Source organism: Hyperolius riggenbachi, chromosome 2, assembly GCF_040937935.1.
Source record: "Hyperolius riggenbachi isolate aHypRig1 chromosome 2, aHypRig1.pri, whole genome shotgun sequence".
Classification (NCBI taxonomy): Eukaryota; Metazoa; Chordata; class Amphibia; order Anura; family Hyperoliidae; genus Hyperolius; species Hyperolius riggenbachi.
The window spans coordinates 382,835,722-382,855,025 of NC_090647.1; the positions used below are offsets into that span (position 1 = coordinate 382,835,722).

Below are 19,304 nucleotides of genomic sequence, written 5' to 3' on the forward strand. Positions count from 1 at the left end.
TTCATTATTGAGTTATTTATTTTACCTGTATCAATATAGCTGATAACACAAAGTGTGATGGACACATTAACGTTCTGGTGCTTGAATTCCATTCTTAATGAGCTGAAGAAGCCGTCAAGGGCAAATTTGGTGGTAGAATATGGCACAGTGAGAGGCAAACCAACTTTACCTGCATGCAGAAATTAAAACAGTTTTTTTGCAGTTAAAACTCACCTAAAGTGGCCTTGCATACATTTACAGAGTTAGTTTGGTTGAAAAAAAGACATCAGTCAATCAGGTCTAACCAGAAAAAAAAAAAACACTTTCCTGAACCTGCACATATCCCAGTTGATCCAGGAGAAAAACCTTGCAAGGCCTGGACCAACTAGTCTTAAAAAGGAAAAATTCCTTCCCCACTCCAGGTGGCAGTCAGAGAAATGCCTGGATCAACTCTCCCAGGAATTACCTAGTTATTATAGCCGTGGATGCCCTTCAATGCATGGAAAACATCCAAGCCCTCTTGTAGGGCTTATTCACGCTACAGGGGCTTTTCTAAGTGCACTGTGATTTTAAATGCTCTTGCTAATGTTATCCCATGTGAGTGTTTGTTGTGATTTTGTAAAAAATCCCCTATAACATTGCATTAGCAAGAGCTTTTAAAATCTCTAACTCCTAAAAAGTTCTTGTAGTGTGAATAAGCCTTAATTGCAGATATAGAGTTTGCAATAACTACTTCCTGAGGTATTCCACTCTCACTGTGAGGGACACCTTTCTAAATAGATGGCAAAAACATTTTTTCTCTATACGCAGATCATGTTCCCTTGTCCTTTATACAACCCGAGGGACAAAAAGCTCATCTGCCAAGCTTTTATATTACTCTCTAATGTATTTAAACATGTTAATCAGGTCACCTCTCAGTCGCCTTTTTACCAAGCTAAAATAAGCCCAGTTTGTCAAACCTTTCTGGATATTTGAGCTCTTCCATCCCTCTGATTACTTTAGTTGCTGGTCTTTGTACCTGTTCTAGAAGGTCAATGTACTTTGTATAATGTGGTGCTCAAAATTATAATCCATACTCCAGATGTGGCCTCACAAGTGATTTATACAGAGGGAGTAGTATACTAGCATCTCAAGATATTATTTCACGTTTTATGCATCACAGAATTTTATTTGCTTTAGTTACCACTACTCTGTGCCTTCTATACCTTAACCACCCTAGTGTTACGGATGAGCTCAGTTCGTCCATGAATGCCAGGGTGGATAGCTCCGGCTAGGAGCGGTCTTTTTTTTAAAAAATAAATAAAAAACATGTAGCTAGCACTTTGCTAGCCACATGTTGTATCCGACCGCCGCCGCACCCCGCCGATCTGCCGCTACCCACCGCGAAAGGGCCCCCCGAGACGCATAGTCCAGCCTGGCCTGGGGTGGATCGGAGCGCCTCATGACGTCGATGACATCATGCTTTCATGTCTGATCGTCGCCATTGCAACGACAGAAGCCCAAACAGGAAATCACGTTCATCACAGGTTCAAGGACGCGTAAGTACGGGAGGTACATTGACGACCTTCTTCTGGTGTGGAAGGGCAACCCTGAGGATATCCCCCTATTTATGAGGGAACTGAACACCAATACCTTTAATTTACAATTTATCTCCAATTGGGGGGTGGATTCTATAGATTATTTGGATGTAACTTTAGTAGGAGATTCCCATGAGGGGAGGATACATTCTAGGACCTACAGAAAGCCATGTAGTGGGAACACAACCCTCCGGGCTACTAGCTGTCACCCGAAACATACTATACGGGGGGTCCCAGTGGGGGAGTTTACCAGGGCCCGCCGTAACTGCTCGAGGGGGGCTTGGCTTGAGGAGGAGTTTGTAACAGTAGGGACCAGATTGAAAGAGAGAGGGTACCCCAACTGGATGATCAATAGAGCGCAGGTCAGGGCCAATTCCAAAAGCAGGGATTCTTTGCTGAAAAATGCAGATGACTCGGATGCGAATGTTGGGGTTTCCAAACCCACCTTTGTAACAACGTACAGTGAGGAATTTGACAAGATCGTGTCTATTCTTAAAAAGTATCTCCCAGTTTTGGAGGGTGATGAGGACCTGCGCTATGTTTTGCAACAGGGGGTACGCTTTGCAAGTAGGCGTGCTCCCACTTTGGCCCAATCATTGTCTCCTAGTCTGTATGAGTCCCGAACCAGGCCTTCTACCTGGTTGAATCTGTTGGGATCATACAGATGTGGAGTGAGAACATGTCACTACTATAAGGTCCATACTCGAACCCGGGTTGCCACGTCGACTTCGAACGGACGCAGTTTCCCCATTAAGCAATTTGTAAATTGCGGGACGTCGAATGTGGTGTATCTCATCACTTGTGGGGCATGTGCCCTACAGTATGTAGGATGCACCACAAGATCGTTACGCGCTAGAATAGGGGAACATTACTGTGGTCCGGCCTGGCTTAGCACCAATATCTCCAATGTGGCGAAACATTTTCGCCAGGTCCACCGAGGTGACATGTCCTCCTTCTCCTTCCATGCCTTAGAGAGAGTTTTGCCTGCACAGAGAGGGGGGGACACAACCAAACGGCTTAAGAGCCGGGAGGCCTTATGGATTTTCAGAATGGGTACGAGACTCCCAAAAGGTCTGAACTCCCGCTGGGATCTGGCACTCCTAACTTAGAGTTCACTTCCTCTATATACGCTGCTCCTTGATGGTTTTAATTGTACAATTCATATTTTCTACATATTTTTATAGGTTTTATGATATCATTTTTCTAACATGCATTTATTGGTGTTGGATTTGATTGTAATTTTGTACGTTATGCCTGTAGGCCTCCTGTCTTGATCCAAACTTCTAGCCATGGATTAAGCAGCAATGCCTATTTTGTCTTTTTTAGGTGTTGTATTCTACATTGTACATATCCCTTCCTGTGTGTGGGGTTAGGGGTGTTTCCCTGGGCTTGGTCTCGGGAACCACCCACTCCACCGAAGGAGGGTATATAGGAGGCCTTTGTGCTATTTGCACTCTAGCTATGAATAAGGACCAGTAGGTCCGAAACATGTCAGCTGGTGTTGTGTGTTGACCTTTTTGGATACGTCCATAAATAAAGACATAGGATCTTAGGAGCATCGTGCGGACCTTCTTCGTTTTCAAGCATTTCCTAGGATTAGCCATCCTGGTCTGGCACTGCTCTTTCTGGGGTGAGCGGTTTCCACCTTTCTTTTCTGACGCGTAAGTATCGCCGAAAAAAAAAGGTAGACGGGGTAGCCGAGCCAATGGGGTAAGTCATGTAGCTAGCACTAGGCTAGCTACATGACAGGAAAAAAAATATTGAAAAAATACCCGGCCGCGGCCATATGGCTGCGGGAATTAGAACGCCAAGGTGGTTAGCCAATTCTCTCACTATACACACATTTTTCTCCTAGTCCTTTTATTTAAAAGTACTGCATGTTAAAATTGGTGTGTGATATGGAGACACAGAGGGGGGCAGAGATGAAACAGAGGGGGACACTGGAAGCACAGGGGACAGAGAAGGCACAGCGTTAGACTTAAGGACAGATTCAGTTTAAGAACGAGCCTACAGTACCTATCTCGTTCGTTAACCGGGGACTACCTGTACAAACGTTTTAACTCAGACATGAACATTATGGAAAATCCAAGTTGAAAATAAACTGTGAAGATAAACAATTTCATCCATCCTACTCCTGAAAAATGTATTCATTTTTAGAACCCCCCAGTTTTATTTTCTGTTTTAAAAAGCTAAAAAATTAGGTTTAATGCTATTGTCTCATATGATGATGATTTAGCTTTTCCCATAGTCTCGCAGTTAGCAATCATGTGACCCCCAACAAGACAAATTCAGCAATCATGAGGCCCCTATCAAGACAAATTCAGCAATCATGAGACCCCCAACATGACAAATTCAGCAATCATGAGGCCCCCAACAAGACAAATTGAGCAATCACGAGGCCCCCAACAAATCATGAGGCCCCCAACAAGACAAATTCAGCAATCTTGAGGCCCCCAACAAATCATGAGGCCCCCAACAAGACAAATTCAGAAATCATGAGGCCCCCAACAAGACAAATTCAGCAGTCATGAGGCACATAAATAGACAGCATTTCACATAAATGGGCAGAATGCCCCCTTAATATGGTAGACACCTTTCACCTGGCTTCTGAATTCTCCTCTACTGGCTGCTGTGCCTGGCAATACTATTTTTTTGCTGGATTGGGGATTATGTGTGGGCTGAAAGGCCTGGCAGTGATGCTGTGGCCTGGCTGGCGGTGATGCTGTGGCCGGGTTGGCTGGCTGTGGCCGATGCTGTGGCCCGGCTGGTGGTGATGCTGTGACCTGGCTGGCGGTAATGCTGGGCTGTGCTTGGCTGGTTGAAGTAAATGCTGGCCTGACTGGTGGTGATGCTGTGGCCTTTTTGACAGTGATTCTGGGCTGGTTGGCTGGTGGTGATGCTGGGCTGGCTGGCCTGGATAGTTTAGGTAGTGACAGGAGCCCCCAATGTTTAGGCAGTGACAGGAGCCCCCCAGTTCAGGTAGTGACAGGAGCCCCGAAGCTCATTTAGTGACAGGAGCCCCCCAGTGTATGTAGTGACAGGTGCCCCCCAGTTCAGGTAGTGACAGGGACCCCTCAGTGTATGTAGTGACAGGAGCCCCCAGTTTAGGTGAGAACAGGAGGCCCCCAGTTTAGGTAGTGGTAGTCACCCCCAGTTTAGGTAGTGACAGGGACCCCCAGGTTAGGTAGTGAGTGACAGGGACCCCCAGGTTAGGTAGTGAGTGACAGGGACCCCCAGGTTAGGTAGTGAGTGACAGGTGCCCCCAGGTTAGGTAGTGAGTGCCAGGGACCCCCAGGTTAGGTAGTGAGTGACAGGGACCCCCAGGTTAGGTAGTGAGTGACAGGAACCCCCAGGTTAGGTAGTGAGTGACAGGTGCCCCCCAGGTTAGGTAGTGAGCGACAGGCACCCCCCAGGTTAGGTAGTGACAGGGACCCCAGTTAGGTAGTGAGTGACAAGGACCCCCCTCACCTGACAGCCAGCAGTGTCAGACCTCAGTATCAACCGGCGACCAGTTAGAGCGGGAGCACAGACCCACCACGCTGTTTATGCAGAAGTGATGTCACTTCCGCATATCAGTGCGGTGTCCGTTAGGTCCTAGCGCCCGCACTAGTGGTTGCCGGCTGATCGAGGTCTGACACACACTGGGCTGTCTGGCAGCGGGGACGGCCAGGGGGGACAGCGGGGCTGGGGCACCCCTATAAATAGATTGGGGGCACCCTAGGACATGTTGGGGGCACAGGCCCCCTAAAATAGGGCTAGCGACACCCATGCTGTTGACCACACCTTACTCCTACAAATACTTTCAAATGTAGGAATGAAGGGCCTCGCTCTCACATGGTTATCTTTCTACCTCTCTGGAAGGTCCTTCACAGTCTCCTACTCAGATCAGTTCTCTTCTCCTCATGCTTTGTCTGTCGGGTTCCTCAAGGCTCTGTCCTTGGTCCCCTCCTCTTTTCCATCTACATGCACAGTCTCTGTGACTTAATCAACTCATTCGGGTTTCAATACCACCTGTATGCAGATGAAACACAACTGTACCTCTCGGCCCCAGACCTTAACTCCCTCCTCAAACATGTTCCTGACTGCGTGTCTGCTATATCCTCTTTCATGTCCTCTCGCTTCTTAAAACTTAATATGAGTAAAACAGAACTAATCATTTTTCCACCGTTTCTGTCCACCTCTCTGCCTGAAGTAACAATAAATGTTAATAACACTCCCATAACTTCAGTTCCCAAAGCACGGTGCTTGGGGGTAATACTCGACTCATCTCTCTCTTTTATTCCTCATGTTCACTCCATAACCAGCTCCTGCCATCTCCAACTCAAAAAATGATCTCGCATCTGACCTTTTCTCACTCAAGAATCAACTAAAATGTTAATACCTGCTCTTATAATATCTCGTCTGGACTACTGCAACATACTACTTTGTGGACTACCTTCTAACAGACTGGCCCCGCTCCTGCTGCAGGCTGAACTCAGCTGCTCATCTCATTCATCTTTCTTCTCGATCTTCCTCTGCTGCCCCTCTCTGTCAAGCTCTTCACTGGCTGCCAATTAACCAGAGGATCCAGTTCACACTCCTAACCATAACCTACAAAGCACTCCACAATCTCCCCGGTACATATCCTCACTAATTTCCAGATACATACCCAATCGCAATCTCAGATTTGCACATGATCTTCTGTTTAGAATTACCTCCTCACATTCACGTTTACAAGATTTTGCATGCGCTTCACCCCTCCTCTGGAATGCCCTCCCACAACACATCCGTCACTCACCAACCTTTGTTACCTTTAAACGCTCTCTAAAAACTAATTTCTTCCAACAAGCATATGCGATACCTTAAGCCACTTCCCTTTGTCTTAAGAGCAAATTGCTTTCCTACTATGCATCCTAAAGCCCACTGCCTCTATATATTTGTTGTATACTACCCTTCCTCTTGTTCCCCCCCCATTCCCTTTACATTGTAAGTTCACAAGGGCAGGCCTCTCTCCCCCTTTTGAGTCTTGGAAATCATTATATATTTTATTTACCATGTTACTTTTATCACTGTCATTACCAATTCTGTATTTTGTATTCTGTATTTTGTATCATTTTTTGTATTTTGTCACTAATTATGTATCTTGTATATTGGTGTACACCATTGTCTGTATTATTATGTACCCTATGCTTGTATCTTACTTTGTACAGCACCACGGAATATGTTGGCGCTTTATAAATCAATAATAATATCGTAACCAAACAAAGCTAGGTAGCCTAAGATTTCAATTGCATTTAAATAGTAATGTTTGCTGATTGGTATATAGAAAAAATGACAAAAAAAAGTTTTCAACAAAACTTTAAATTGTTAAAGTTTGAAATGACAAGTCTTTAAAGAGAACTAGAGATGTAGCGAACGGTTCGCCGGCGAACGGTTCCAGGCGAACTTTGGGGTTTCGCGTTCGCCTGCACCAGGCGAACTTTTGCGGAAGTTCGATTCGCCCCATAATGCACTATGAGGGTCAACTTTGACCCTCTGCATCACAATCAGCAGGCACATTGTAGCCATTCAGGCTACACTAAGCCCTGGAGCCCCCCCCCCCCCCCTTATATAAGGCAGGCTCCGGCGGCCATTAGCCTCACTCATGTGCCTGCTAGAGACAGAGTAGGGACAGCTGCTGCAGACTTGTTCTTCTAGGGACAGATTAGTTAGGCTCTTGGCTGTTTATCTTGCTCCTGGCTGATTGTTATTGCTTTTATAGCACCCCTCAATAGCTCTTTTCAGAGCTCATCCTGTACTTTTTTTTTTTTCTTTGTGTCAAACTGACACTTTTGTTGCATGCACAGCCTTGCAATTGATAGTGTGTGTGTGCCACTTCCAGCAGCCCAGCACATTCAGTGACTACCTGTGTGTGTGACAGGGAGCTGCACATTGTACTACCCAGTACTGCATATACTGCATTACCTGTTGTGTTTACTTAACCCACCGCATCACTGCATCTAACTACCTGTTGTGTTGAGTGAACTCACCTCACTGCATCTAAGTACCTTTACTGTTCAGTGAGCCCAGCTCACTGCATCCTACTACCTGTTGTGTTGAGTGAACCCACCTCACTGCATCTAAGTACCTTTACTGTTCAGTGAACCCAGCTCATTGCATCCTACTACCTGTTGTGTTGAGTGAACCCACCTCACGGCATCTAAGTACCTTTACTGTTCAGTGAACCCAGCTCACTGCATCTAAGTACCTTTACTGTTCAGTGAACCCACCTCACTGCCTCTTAAGTACCTGTTGTGTTGAGTCAACCCACCTCACTGCATCTAAGTACCTTTACTGTTCAGTGAACCCAGCTCACTGCATCCTACTACCTGTTGTGTTGAGTGAACCCACCTCACTGCATCTAAGTACCTTTACTGTTCAGTGAACCCAGCTCACTGCATCCTACTACCTGTTGTGTTGAGTGAACCCACCTCACTGCATCTAAGTACCTTTACTGTTCAGTGAACGCAGCTCACTGCATCCTACTACCTGTTGTGTTGAGTGAACCCACCTCACTGCATCTAAGTACCTTTGCTGTTCAGTGAACCCAGCTCACTGCATCCTGCTACCTGTTGTGTTGAGTGAACCCACCTCACTGCATCTAAGTACCTTTACTGTTCAGTGAACCCAGCTCACTGCATCCTACTACCTGTTGTGTTGAGTGAACCCACCTCACTGCATCTAAGTACCTTTACTGTTCAGTGAACCCAGCTTACTGCATCCTACTACCTGTTGTGTTGAGTGAACCCACCTCACTGCATCTAAGTACCTTTACTGTTCAGTGAACCCAGCTCACTGCATCTTACTACCTGTTGTGTTGAGTGAACCCACCTCACTGCATCTAAGTACCTTTACTGTTCAGTGAACCCAGCTCACTGCATCCTACTACCTGTTGTGTTGAGTGAACCCACCTCACTGCATCTAAGTACCTTTACTGTTCAGTGAACCCAGCTCACTGCATCCTACTACCTGTTGTGTTGAGTGAACCCACCTCACTGCATCTAAGTACCTTTACTGTTCAGTGAACCCAGCTCACTGCATCCTACTACCTGTTGTGTTGAGTGAACCCACCTCACTGCATCTAAGTACCTTTACTGTTCAGTGAACCCAGCTCACTGCATCCTACTACCTGTTGTGTTGAGTGAACTCACCTCACTGCATCTAAGTTCCTTTACTGTTCAGTGAACCCAGCTCACTGCATCTTACTACCTGTTGTGTTGAGTGAACCCACCTCACTGCATCTAAGTACCTTTACTGTTCAGTGAACCCAGCTCACTGCATCCTACTACCTGTTGTGTTGAGTGAGCCCACCTCATTGCATCTAAGTACCTTTACTGTTCAGTGAACCCAGCTAACTGCATCCTACTACCTGTTGTGTTGAGTGAACCCACCTCACTGCATCTAAGTACCTTTACTGTTCAGTGAACCCAGCTCACTGCATCCTACTACCTGTTGTGTTGAGTGAACCCACCTCACTGCATCTAAGTACCTTTACTGTTCAGTGAACCCAGCTTACTGCATCCTACTACCTGTTCTGTTGAGTGAACCCACCTCACTGCATCTAAGTACCTTTACTGTCTGTGAACCCAGCTCACTGCATCTTACTACCTGTTGTGTTGAGTGAACCCACCTCACTGCATCTAAGTACCTTTACTGTTCAGTGAACCCAGCTCACTGCATCCTACTACCTGTTGTGTTGAGTGAACACCTCACTGCATCTAAGTACCTTTACTGTTCAGTGAACCCAGCTCACTGCATCCTACTACCTGTTGTGTTGAGTGAACCCACCTCACTGCATCTAAGTATCTTTACTGTTCAATGAACCCAGCTCACTGCATCTTACTACCTGTTGTGTTGAGTGAGCCCACCTCATTGCATCTAAGTACCTTTACTGTTCAGTGAACCCAGCTAACTGCATCCTACTACCTGTTGTGTTGAGTGAACCCACCTCACTGCATCTAAGTACCTTTACTGTTCAGTGAACCCAGCTCACTGCATCTTACTACCTGTTGTGTTGAGTGAACCCACCTCACTGCATCTAAGTACCTTTACTGTTCAGTGAACCCAGCTCACTGCATCCTACTACCTGTTGTGTTGAGTGAGCCCACCTCACTGCATATATCTAGCATCCACCCAGATGGACAAAATGGACAAACCAGGTAGAGGAAGAGGTATAGGCAGATCCAGAGGAAGGCCACCAGGCACCGGCAGGTCTGTGCGAGGTGGTGTTGCTGTGATTTCATGCAGACCTGTCCCAAAATACAGTGCTCAGAAGAAGGCACGTGCCATCACTTCCCAAAATTGTGAGGACGTGGTTGAGTATTTAACACAGAAGACCTCATCTCCCGCAGCCAATGCCACCAGCGCTAGTACAAGCTGCATTTGACACTTCGCAGGAGTTATTTGGTGGTGGTGGTGAAATCACTGATTCACAGCCACTACTGCAACAAGATGAAGGCGCAGGTACCCCACCTCATACGTCTGAGTTAGGTGGCGATAGTATGGATGTATCGTATGAGGAGGGGGATGATGAACCACCTGAAGTTGGTGCAGTTGAGGAGGTGTCTGAAGAAAGCAAAGCTGGCCAGGAGGATTATGATGACGATTATACAGATACCACATATGTTCCCGGTAGAGGAGATGACCAGGGGGACAGTTCAGAGGGGGAGTCAGAGAGGAGTAGGAGGAGACGACTCCATGATAGAAGCAGAGGGAGCTCATCCTCCGAAACAGCTGGGGGAAGTGTCCGGCGCCATGTATCGCCAGCTATGGCCAGCCAGCCAACATGGCCTTCAACGTCAGCTGCTGATGCCACCATAGCGCCATCACCCTAGGGGGGCTCAGCGGTTTGGAAATGTTTTCACGTGTTTGTCTCAGATCGGAGCAAAGCCATCTGTTGTCTCTGCCAGCAAAAATTGAGCTGTGGAAAGGCCAACTCTCACGTAGGGACAAGTGCCTTACGAAGGCACCTGGAGAGAAGGCACAAACAGCTATGGCAAGAACACCTGAGGAAAAGCAGCACCCCTCAAAAGACAAGCCACCCTCCTTCTCCTCTTTCTCCTTCAGGTACATCGTCTTCATCCACTTTCTCCCATGCACCTTCACAGCCACCCTCCTCCATACCGCCTCTTCCCTTCAGCGGTTCCTTCTCCTCTGCCCACAGCAGTGCCCAGCTGTCAGTGAAGGAAGTATTTGAGCGTAAGAAGCAAATGTCTGCCAGTCACCCTCTTGCCCGGCGTCTGACAGCTGGCGTGGCGGAACTATTAGCTATTACCATACAAGCTGGTGGAGTTGGAGTCTTTCCGTAAGTTTGTGGCCATTGGTACACCGCAGTGGAAGATACCAGGCCGCAATTATTTTTCACAAAAGGCCATACCCAAACTGTACCGTGCAGTTGAGAGGCAAGTGGAGTCATCTCTGGCACACAGCGTTGGGTCAAGGGTCCACCTGACCACGGATGCCTGGTCTGCCAAGCAAGGGCAGGGCCACTACATTACATACACAGCCCATTGGGTCAACCTGGTGACCGATGGCAGCAAGCAGGGAGTACGTGGCTGCGCAGCGGACCGACTTGTCACACCTCCACGGCTTGCAGCCAGGCCTCCAGCCACCTCCTCTCCACCTGCTACCACCGCTTCGCTGTCGTCATCCTCCTCCTCCTTGGCTGGTGCCGCGATCTCCTCTCCAGCTACACAGCCCCAGCACCCCAGGGTATATGCTGCATGCCAGGTACGACGGTGTCACGCAGTGTTAGACATGTCTTGCTGAAAGCGGAGAGTCACACTGGCGCAGCTCTCCTGGCTGCTCTTAACAAACAGGTGGAGCAATGGCTGACCCCGCACAAGCTTGAGATCGGCAACGTGGTGTGTGACAATGGCAGCAATCTCATTGCTGCGTTGAATTTGGGAAAGCTGACACACATACCCTTTATGGCACATGTGCTGAATCTGGTCGTGCAAAGATTTGTGTTTAAGTACCCAGGCTTAGAGGATGTCCTGAAGCAGGCCAGGAAGTTGTGTGGGCATTTGAGGCGCTCTTACAAGGCCATGGCACGCTTTGAAGAAGAACAACCACGGCAGCCATCACAGGGGGCTTCTGCTGCTCCACGTTCCCGTGGTATTGTTTGTGGCTGGGGGGAGGAAGAGGAGTTGCGTCCCTTCACTGAGGAAGAGCAAGTGGAGATGGAGCGTACGTCTGCATCCAGCTTTGTGCAGATGTCCTCTTTCATGTTGTCCAGCCTGTTGAGGGACCCCCGTATCAAAAAACTCAAGGCGAATGACCTGTACTGGGTGGCCACACTACTAGACCCTCGGTACAGGCACAAAGTGGCGGACCTGTTACCAACTCAACAGAAGGCAGAAAGGATGCAGCACTTGCAGAACAAGCTGTCGATGATGCTTTACAATGCGTTTAAGGGTGATGTGGCTGCACAAAGCAATCAAGGTACCACTGGCAGTAATCCTCCTCCTCCTCCCCAGTCTACGCAGGCAAGGACAGGACCCTCAGGTAATCAATAGTTGCAGTACTGTTTGTACCTCCTGCTCCTAGGCTGCAGTACAGTCTGAATCACCTGCTCCTCAGGTGATCATTAGTTGCAGTACTGTCTGTACCTCCTGCTCCTCAGGCTGCAGTACCGTCTCAATCATCTGCCCCTCAGGTGATCACTAGGCTGCAGTGCTGTCTGAATCACCCGCTCCTCGGGAGATTCTATCTCTTCAGTTTCAGTATCTCCAGCTTGTTGGGGTTTGTACTTTATTATACGGTCAGTGTGCCGATAGTACCTCACCAGTCCCTCTGGTGAGGTCTCGCTAAAACTATTAAAGTTACTGTACTCTATTACACGGTCAGTGTACTGATAGTACCTCACCAGCCCCTCTGGTGAGGTCTCGCTAAACTATTAAGTTACGGTTGCACCAAGCACTACATACTCAGCTCCTTGTGCTGCTATAATGGTATTATTGGTGATTCTGCAGATCACACATAATCAGGTATAGCGTCTGCATTATTGGTGATTCTGCAGATCACCAAATAATCGGACATCTGAGTTGCGACACCCAACCGTTACATTATCACTGTGTACAGCCCTTGGCCCAGCAGCACTGGAGCACACACTCTAAATGTCACATTATGAGACATCAATCAAGCTAATTAATGATTTAACAATAGTGTAGTGATAGTGAAGGGGTTAATCACTGAACAGCTTACCACTGTGTACAGCCCTTGGCCCAGCAGCACTGGAGCACACACTCTAAATGTCACACTATGAGACATCAATCAAGCTAATTAACGCATTAATAATAGTGTTGTGATAGTAGTGAACGGGATGATCACTGAACAGCTAGTTTATAACTGTGTACAGCCCCCTTGCTAGGCCACCACCAGCACTGGAGCATGTCTCTCAGTGAGCATTCAGCAAGCTAAGACGATCTGTCTCATCATGGCAGCCCTCATTATACAGGGGGCTGGCCAGTGTTCCTTTCTGTGATTGGGTGCCAGGGCTTTGGCTGGGAGGCCTCTGATTGGCTCAATGAGGTCAGGTGTAGAGGTGTATTGAATGGTTCACCGGCGAACGGTTCCAGGCGAACTTTGGTGGTTCGCGTTTGCGGAAGTTCGATTCGCCCCATAATGCAATATGAGGGTCAACTTTGACCCTCTGCATCACAGTCAGCAGGCACATTGTAGCCATTCAGGCTACATTAAGCCCTGGAGCCCCTCCCCCCCCTTATATAAGGCAGCCTCCATTAGAGTCACTCGTCTGCATGCTATTAGACAGACTAGGGTGAGCTGCTGCAAATTGTTCTCCTAGGGACAGATTAGTTAGGTTCTTGGCTGCTTAGCTTGCTCCTGGCTGATTATTATTGCTTTTATAGCACCCCTCAACAGCTCTTTTCAGAGCTAATCCTGTACTTTTTTTTGTTTTTGTTTTGTGTGTGTCAAACTGACACGTTTGTTGCAGACACAGGCTTGTTAATTCATACTGTGTGTGCTACTGCCAGCAACCCAGCACATTCAGTGACTACTTGTGTGTGTGACAGGGAGCTGCACATTGTACTACCCAGTACTGCATATACCTAGTACCTGTTGTGTTTACTTAACCCACCTCATCACTGCATATACCTAGCTTTCTGTTGAGTGAACCCAGCTCACTGCATCTAACTACCTGTTGCGTTGAGTGAACCCAGCTCACTGCATCTAACTACCTGTTCTGTTGAGTGAACCCACCTTACTGCATATAACTACCTGTTGTGTTGAGTGAACCCATGTCACTGCATATAACTACCTTTATTGTTGAGTGAACCCACCTCACTGCATATAACTACCTTTACTGTTCAGTGAACCAACCTCACTGCATCTAACTACCTGTTGTGTTGAGTGAACCCAGCTCACTGCATCTAACTACCTGTTGTGTTGAGTGAACCCAGCTCACTGCATCTAACTACCTGCTGTGTTGAGTGAACCCAGCTCACTGCATATAACAACCTTTATTGTTCAGTGAACCCACCTCACTGCATATAACTACCTTTACTGTTCAGTGAACCAACCTCACTGCATCTAACTACCTGTTGTGTTGAGTGAACCCAGCTCACTGCATATAACTACCTGTTGTGTTGAGTGAACCCACCTCACTGCATATAACTACCTTTACTGTTCAGTGAACCCACCTCACTGCATCTAACTACCTTTACTGTTGAGTGAACCCACCTCACTGCATATAACTACCTGTTGTGTTGAGTGAACCCAGCTCACTGCATATAACTACCTTTACTGTTCAGTGAACCAATCTCACTGCATCTAACTACCTGTTGTGTTGAGTGAACCCAACTCACTGCATATAACTACCTTTACTGTTCAGTGAACCCACCTCACTGCATCTAACTACCTGTTGTGTTGAGTGAACCCACCTCACTGCATATAACTACCTGTTGTGTTGAGTGAACCCAGCTCACTGCATATAACTACCTTTACTGTTGAGTGAACCCACCTCACTGCATATAACTACCTGTTGTGTTGAGTGAACCCAGCTCACTGCATATACCTAGCATCCCCCCGAGATGGACAAAATGGACAAACCAGGTAGAGGAAGAGGTAGAGACAGACCCAGAGGAAGGCCACCTGGCACCGGCAGGTCTGTGCGAGGTGGTGTTGCTGTGATTTCGTGCGGACCTGGCCCAAAATACAGTGCTCAGAAGAAGGCACGTGCCATAACTTCCCAAAATTGTGAGGACGTGGTTGAGTTTTTAACACAGAACACCTCATCTCCCGCAGCCAGTGCCACCAGCGCTAGTACAAGTTGCATTTGCCACTTTGCAGGAGTTATTTGGTGGTGGTAGTGGTAAAATCACTGATTCACAGCCACTACTGCAACAACAAGAAGAAGGCGCAGGTACCCCACCTGATACGTCTGAGTTAGGTGGCGATAGTATGGACGTAACGTGTGAGGAGGGGGATGATGAACCACCTGAAGTTGGTGCAGTTATGGAGGTGTCTGAGGAAAGCAAAGCTGGGCAGGAGGATTATAATGACGATTATACGGATGCCACGTATGTTCCCAGTAGAGGAGATGACCAGGGGGACAGTTCAGAGGGGGAGTCAGAGAGGAGTAAGAGGAGACGACTCCATGATAGAAGCAGAGGGAGCTCGTCCTCAGAAACAGTTGTGGGCAGTGTCCGGCGCCATGTATCGCCAGCTATGGACACCCAGCCAACATGACCTTCAACGTCAGTTGCTGATGCCATCGTAGCGCCATCACCCCATGGGGGCTCAGCGGTTTGGAAATTTTTTCACATGTGTGTCTCAGATCAGAGCAATATGTTGAAACAAAGTGGGTAAGTCGGCACTTGCTGTATACTGTCATTTATTCCAAAGGTGGTAATACATCATTTCACAAAAACATTGTGGAGGAGGTAAACATACCGTATAAGAAGGCTGTATGTGGTGGGTGGGTGCTGGGCACAGAAGAGCCTGACGGCCGTTTCGCGCTATATACGCGCTTCTACGGAGGCTATTTATAGCCTCCGTAGAAGCGCGTATATAGCGCGAAACGGCCGTCAGGCTCTTCTGTGCCCAGCACCCACCCACCACATACAGCCTTCTTATACGGTATGTTTACCTCCTCCACAATGTTTTTGTGAAATGATGTATTACCACCTTTGGAATAAATGACAGTATACAGCAAGTGCCGACTTACCCACTTTGTTTCAACATATGCATCTTCTGTCCACATGCAAGCCTGAGCACGCTGTCTGCACCTAAGGTTTAAGAAGACTGTTCCCTTATGCCGCTTCCCTCCTAGCATGTGTAGTTAGCTGTAGTGCCGACTCTCTTTTTTCTTTTTTCTGCTTGTGTTGCACTCAGATCAGAGCAAAGCCATATGTTCTCTCTGCCAACAAAAATTGAGCCGTGGAAAGGCCAACTCTCACGTAGGGACAAGTGCCTTACGAAGGCACCTGGAGAAAAGGCACAAACAGCTATGGCAAGAGCGCCTGAGGAAAAGCAGCACCCCTCAAAAGACAAGCCACCCTCCTTCACCTCTTCCTCCTTCCCGTGCATCGTCTTCATCCGCTTTCTCCCTTCCACCTTCACAGCCACCCTCCTCCACACCGCCTCTGCCCTTGAGCGGTTCCTTCTCCTCTGCCCACAGCAGTACCCAGCTGTCCGTAAAGGAAGTATTTGAGCGGAAGAAGCAAATGTCTGCCAGTCACCCTCTTGCCCGGCGTCTGACAGCTGGCATGGCGGAACTATTAGCTCGCCAGCTATTACCATACAAGCTGGTGGAGTCAGAGGCTTTCCATAAGTTTGTGGCCATTGGTACACCACAGTGGAAGATACCAGGCCGCAATTATTTTTCACAAAAGGCCATACCAAAACTGTACCATGCAGTTGAGAGGCAAGTGGTGTCATCTATTGCGAAGAGCATTGGGTCAAGGGTCCACCTGACCATGGATGCCTGGTCTGCCAAGCACGGGCAGGGCCTCTACATTACGTACACAGCCCATTGGGTCAACCTGGTGACCGATGGCAGCAAGCAGGGAGTACGTGGCTGCGCAGCGGACCGACTTGTCACACCACGGCTTGCAGGCAGGCCTCCAGCCACCTCCTCTCCGCCTGCTACATCCTCTTCGCTGTCGTCAGCCTCCTCCTCCTCCTTGGCTGGTGCCACGATCTCCTCTCCAGCTACACAGCCCCCGCACCCCAGGGCCTATGCTGCATGCCAGGTACGACGGTGTCACGCAGTCTTAGACATGTCTTGCCTCAAAGCGGAGAGTCACACTGGAGCAGCTCTCCTGGCTGCTCTTAACAAACAGGTGGTGCAATGGCTGACCCCGCACAAGCTGGAGATCGGCAACGTGGTGTGTGACAATGGCAGCAATCTCATTTCCGCGTTGAATTTGGGAAAGCTGACACAAGTACCCTTTATGGCACATGTGCTGAATCTGGTCGTGCAAAGATTTGTGTTTAAGTACCCAGGCTTAGATGACGTCCTGAAGCAAGCCAGGAAGTTGTGTGGGCATTTCAGGCGATCTTACACAGCCATGGCACGCTTTGCGGACATTCAGCGTAGAAACAACTTGCCGGTGAGATGCCTGATTTGCGATAGCCCGACTCGCTGGAATTCCACCCTGCTCATGTTCTCTCGCCTGCTAGACCAGGAGAAAGCCGTCACCCAATATTATTATTATTATTATTTATTGTATTTATAAAGCGCCAACATATTACGCAGCGCTGGACAATAAATAGGGATACATACATTGCAACAAGGGGTGACAGACAGAGAGGTAGCAAACGGTTATACAACATAGCACAAGGTTATACATACAATCAGGGTATAAAATGCGGTTTACAGAGACCCGGCAAAACAAGTACGAGTTAGTTCATGAGAAGGGTGTAATTGCCGGGGTAGTAAAATTAAGAAGGACACACTAAGGGAAGGGGGAGGCCCTGCCAAGGCTTACAATCTAAAGTACCCAGTACCCAGTACCTGTACAATTACAGTAGAAGGACACAATCTGGGAAGATAGGGATGTTGTGGCCCAACAACTGGACACTGATGCAAAATGCATGCAGGGTCATGGAGCCCTTTGAGGAGGTGACCAAACTGGTGAGTCGCTCTGAGGGCGCCATCAGCGACTTGATCCCCTACGCTTACTTCCTGGAGAGTGCCGTGCATAGAGTGGTGGATAAAGCAGTGGAGGAGCGTGAATGAGAACAGTTACGGCAGGAGGAGTCGTGGGAGCGATTTTCATCCAAACCAGAGGTTTTCTCAACACCTGCGGCAGCACAGAGGGACGGAGGAGGACGAAGATTTGTCGTGTGGGGAAGGAGAGGAGTCAGACTCTGATGATGATGATGTTTTTGTGGAGGAGGAAGAGGCGGCGGAAGAAGAACAATCGCGGCAGCCGTCACAGGGGGCTTCTGCTGCTCCACGTTCCCGTGGTATTGTTCGTGGCTGGGGGGAGGAAGAGGAGTTGCGTGCCGTCAGTGAGGAAGAGCAAGAGGAGATAGAGAGTACATCTGCATCAAGCTTTGTGCAGATGGCCTCTTTCATGTTGTCCAGCCTGTTGAGGGACCCCCGTATCAAAAAACTCAAGGCGAATGACCTGTACTGGGTGGCCACGCTACTAGACCCTCGGTACAGGCACAAAGTGGCGGACCTGTTACCAACTCAACACAAGGCGGAAAGGATGCAGCACTTGCAGAACAAGCTGTCAATGATGCTATACAATGCGTATCAAGGTACCACTGGCAGTAATCCTCCTCCTCCCAAGTCCACGCAGGCAAGGACAGGACGCTCCAGCCATCTCAGGGTGATGTCGGACATGTGGACATTCTTTAGTCCAACGCCTCGCCATAGTCCTTCCAGATCCACCCTCCACCAACACCTGGACCGGCAGGTAGCCGACTACCTGGCCTTGAGTGTGGATGTAGACACTGCGAAAAGCGACGATGAACCCTTTGACTACTGGTTGCGCAGGCTTGACCTGTGGCCAGAGCTGTCCCAATTTGCCATACAACTTCTCTCTTGCCCTGCTGCAAGTGTCCTATCAGAAATGACCTTCAGTGCAGCTGGAGGCATAGTTACTGAGAAGAGAAGTCGCCTAAGTCACGACAGTGTTCAATACATGACCTTTATCAAAATGAATGAGGAATGGATCACGGAGGGCTACTGCACAACCGAAGACTAAGTCAGTCCCCACACACAGCATCTCTGCCTGCAGGCCGCTTGCCTTCTCCGCCACCACCAACAGGGTCCAGGATTCTAGACGGATTCCTGAATTTTTAAGGCCGCTGCTAGCAGCGGCCACTACACTAATTTTTCTGGTGCGTGTACATGTCTGCCTAGTTCCAAAAGAGTCGGCACCGTCTCAGTAAAAATATCTCTTTATTCCATCTCAAAGGCTAAAAATCGAACAGCATGGTGTATGGCAGAACAGCGACAGCTCCGCTGTTTCGGGTCATCTACCCTTTTTCAAGCTGTATAGGCACAACATCCACGCTGAACATCAACAAATCAACTGTTTAAATAGTAAATTAAAAAATCAGGTGACCAGCAACAAACCAATCCGAGCCCCGTAGCCTCCAGCGGACCTGATGGGAAACTCCATCAGGTAATATGCCAATATAAGCCAAGGGAATCCCCACCCAGTGGGAAGTAACAATACAATGCCCATTAGCATAAGCACGCAGTGCATCACTCACCGCCATGGATGCTGTAACGTGGCAGGCCATGCG

At 48.3% G+C, this 19,304-nt stretch overlaps 1 protein-coding gene across 1 annotated transcript in view; it reads right to left on the reverse strand.

Annotated features, from left to right (window-relative positions):
- The window catches only part of HSD11B1 (hydroxysteroid 11-beta dehydrogenase 1), a 636,303-nt gene that overhangs the window by 35,374 nt on the left and 581,625 nt on the right, over positions 1-19,304 (reverse strand). Inside the window, exon 8 of the mRNA XM_068266224.1 lies at positions 26-169. Coding sequence (XP_068122325.1) covers positions 26-169 — 144 coding nt within the window. The remainder of the gene's footprint in view (positions 1-25; positions 170-19,304) is intronic.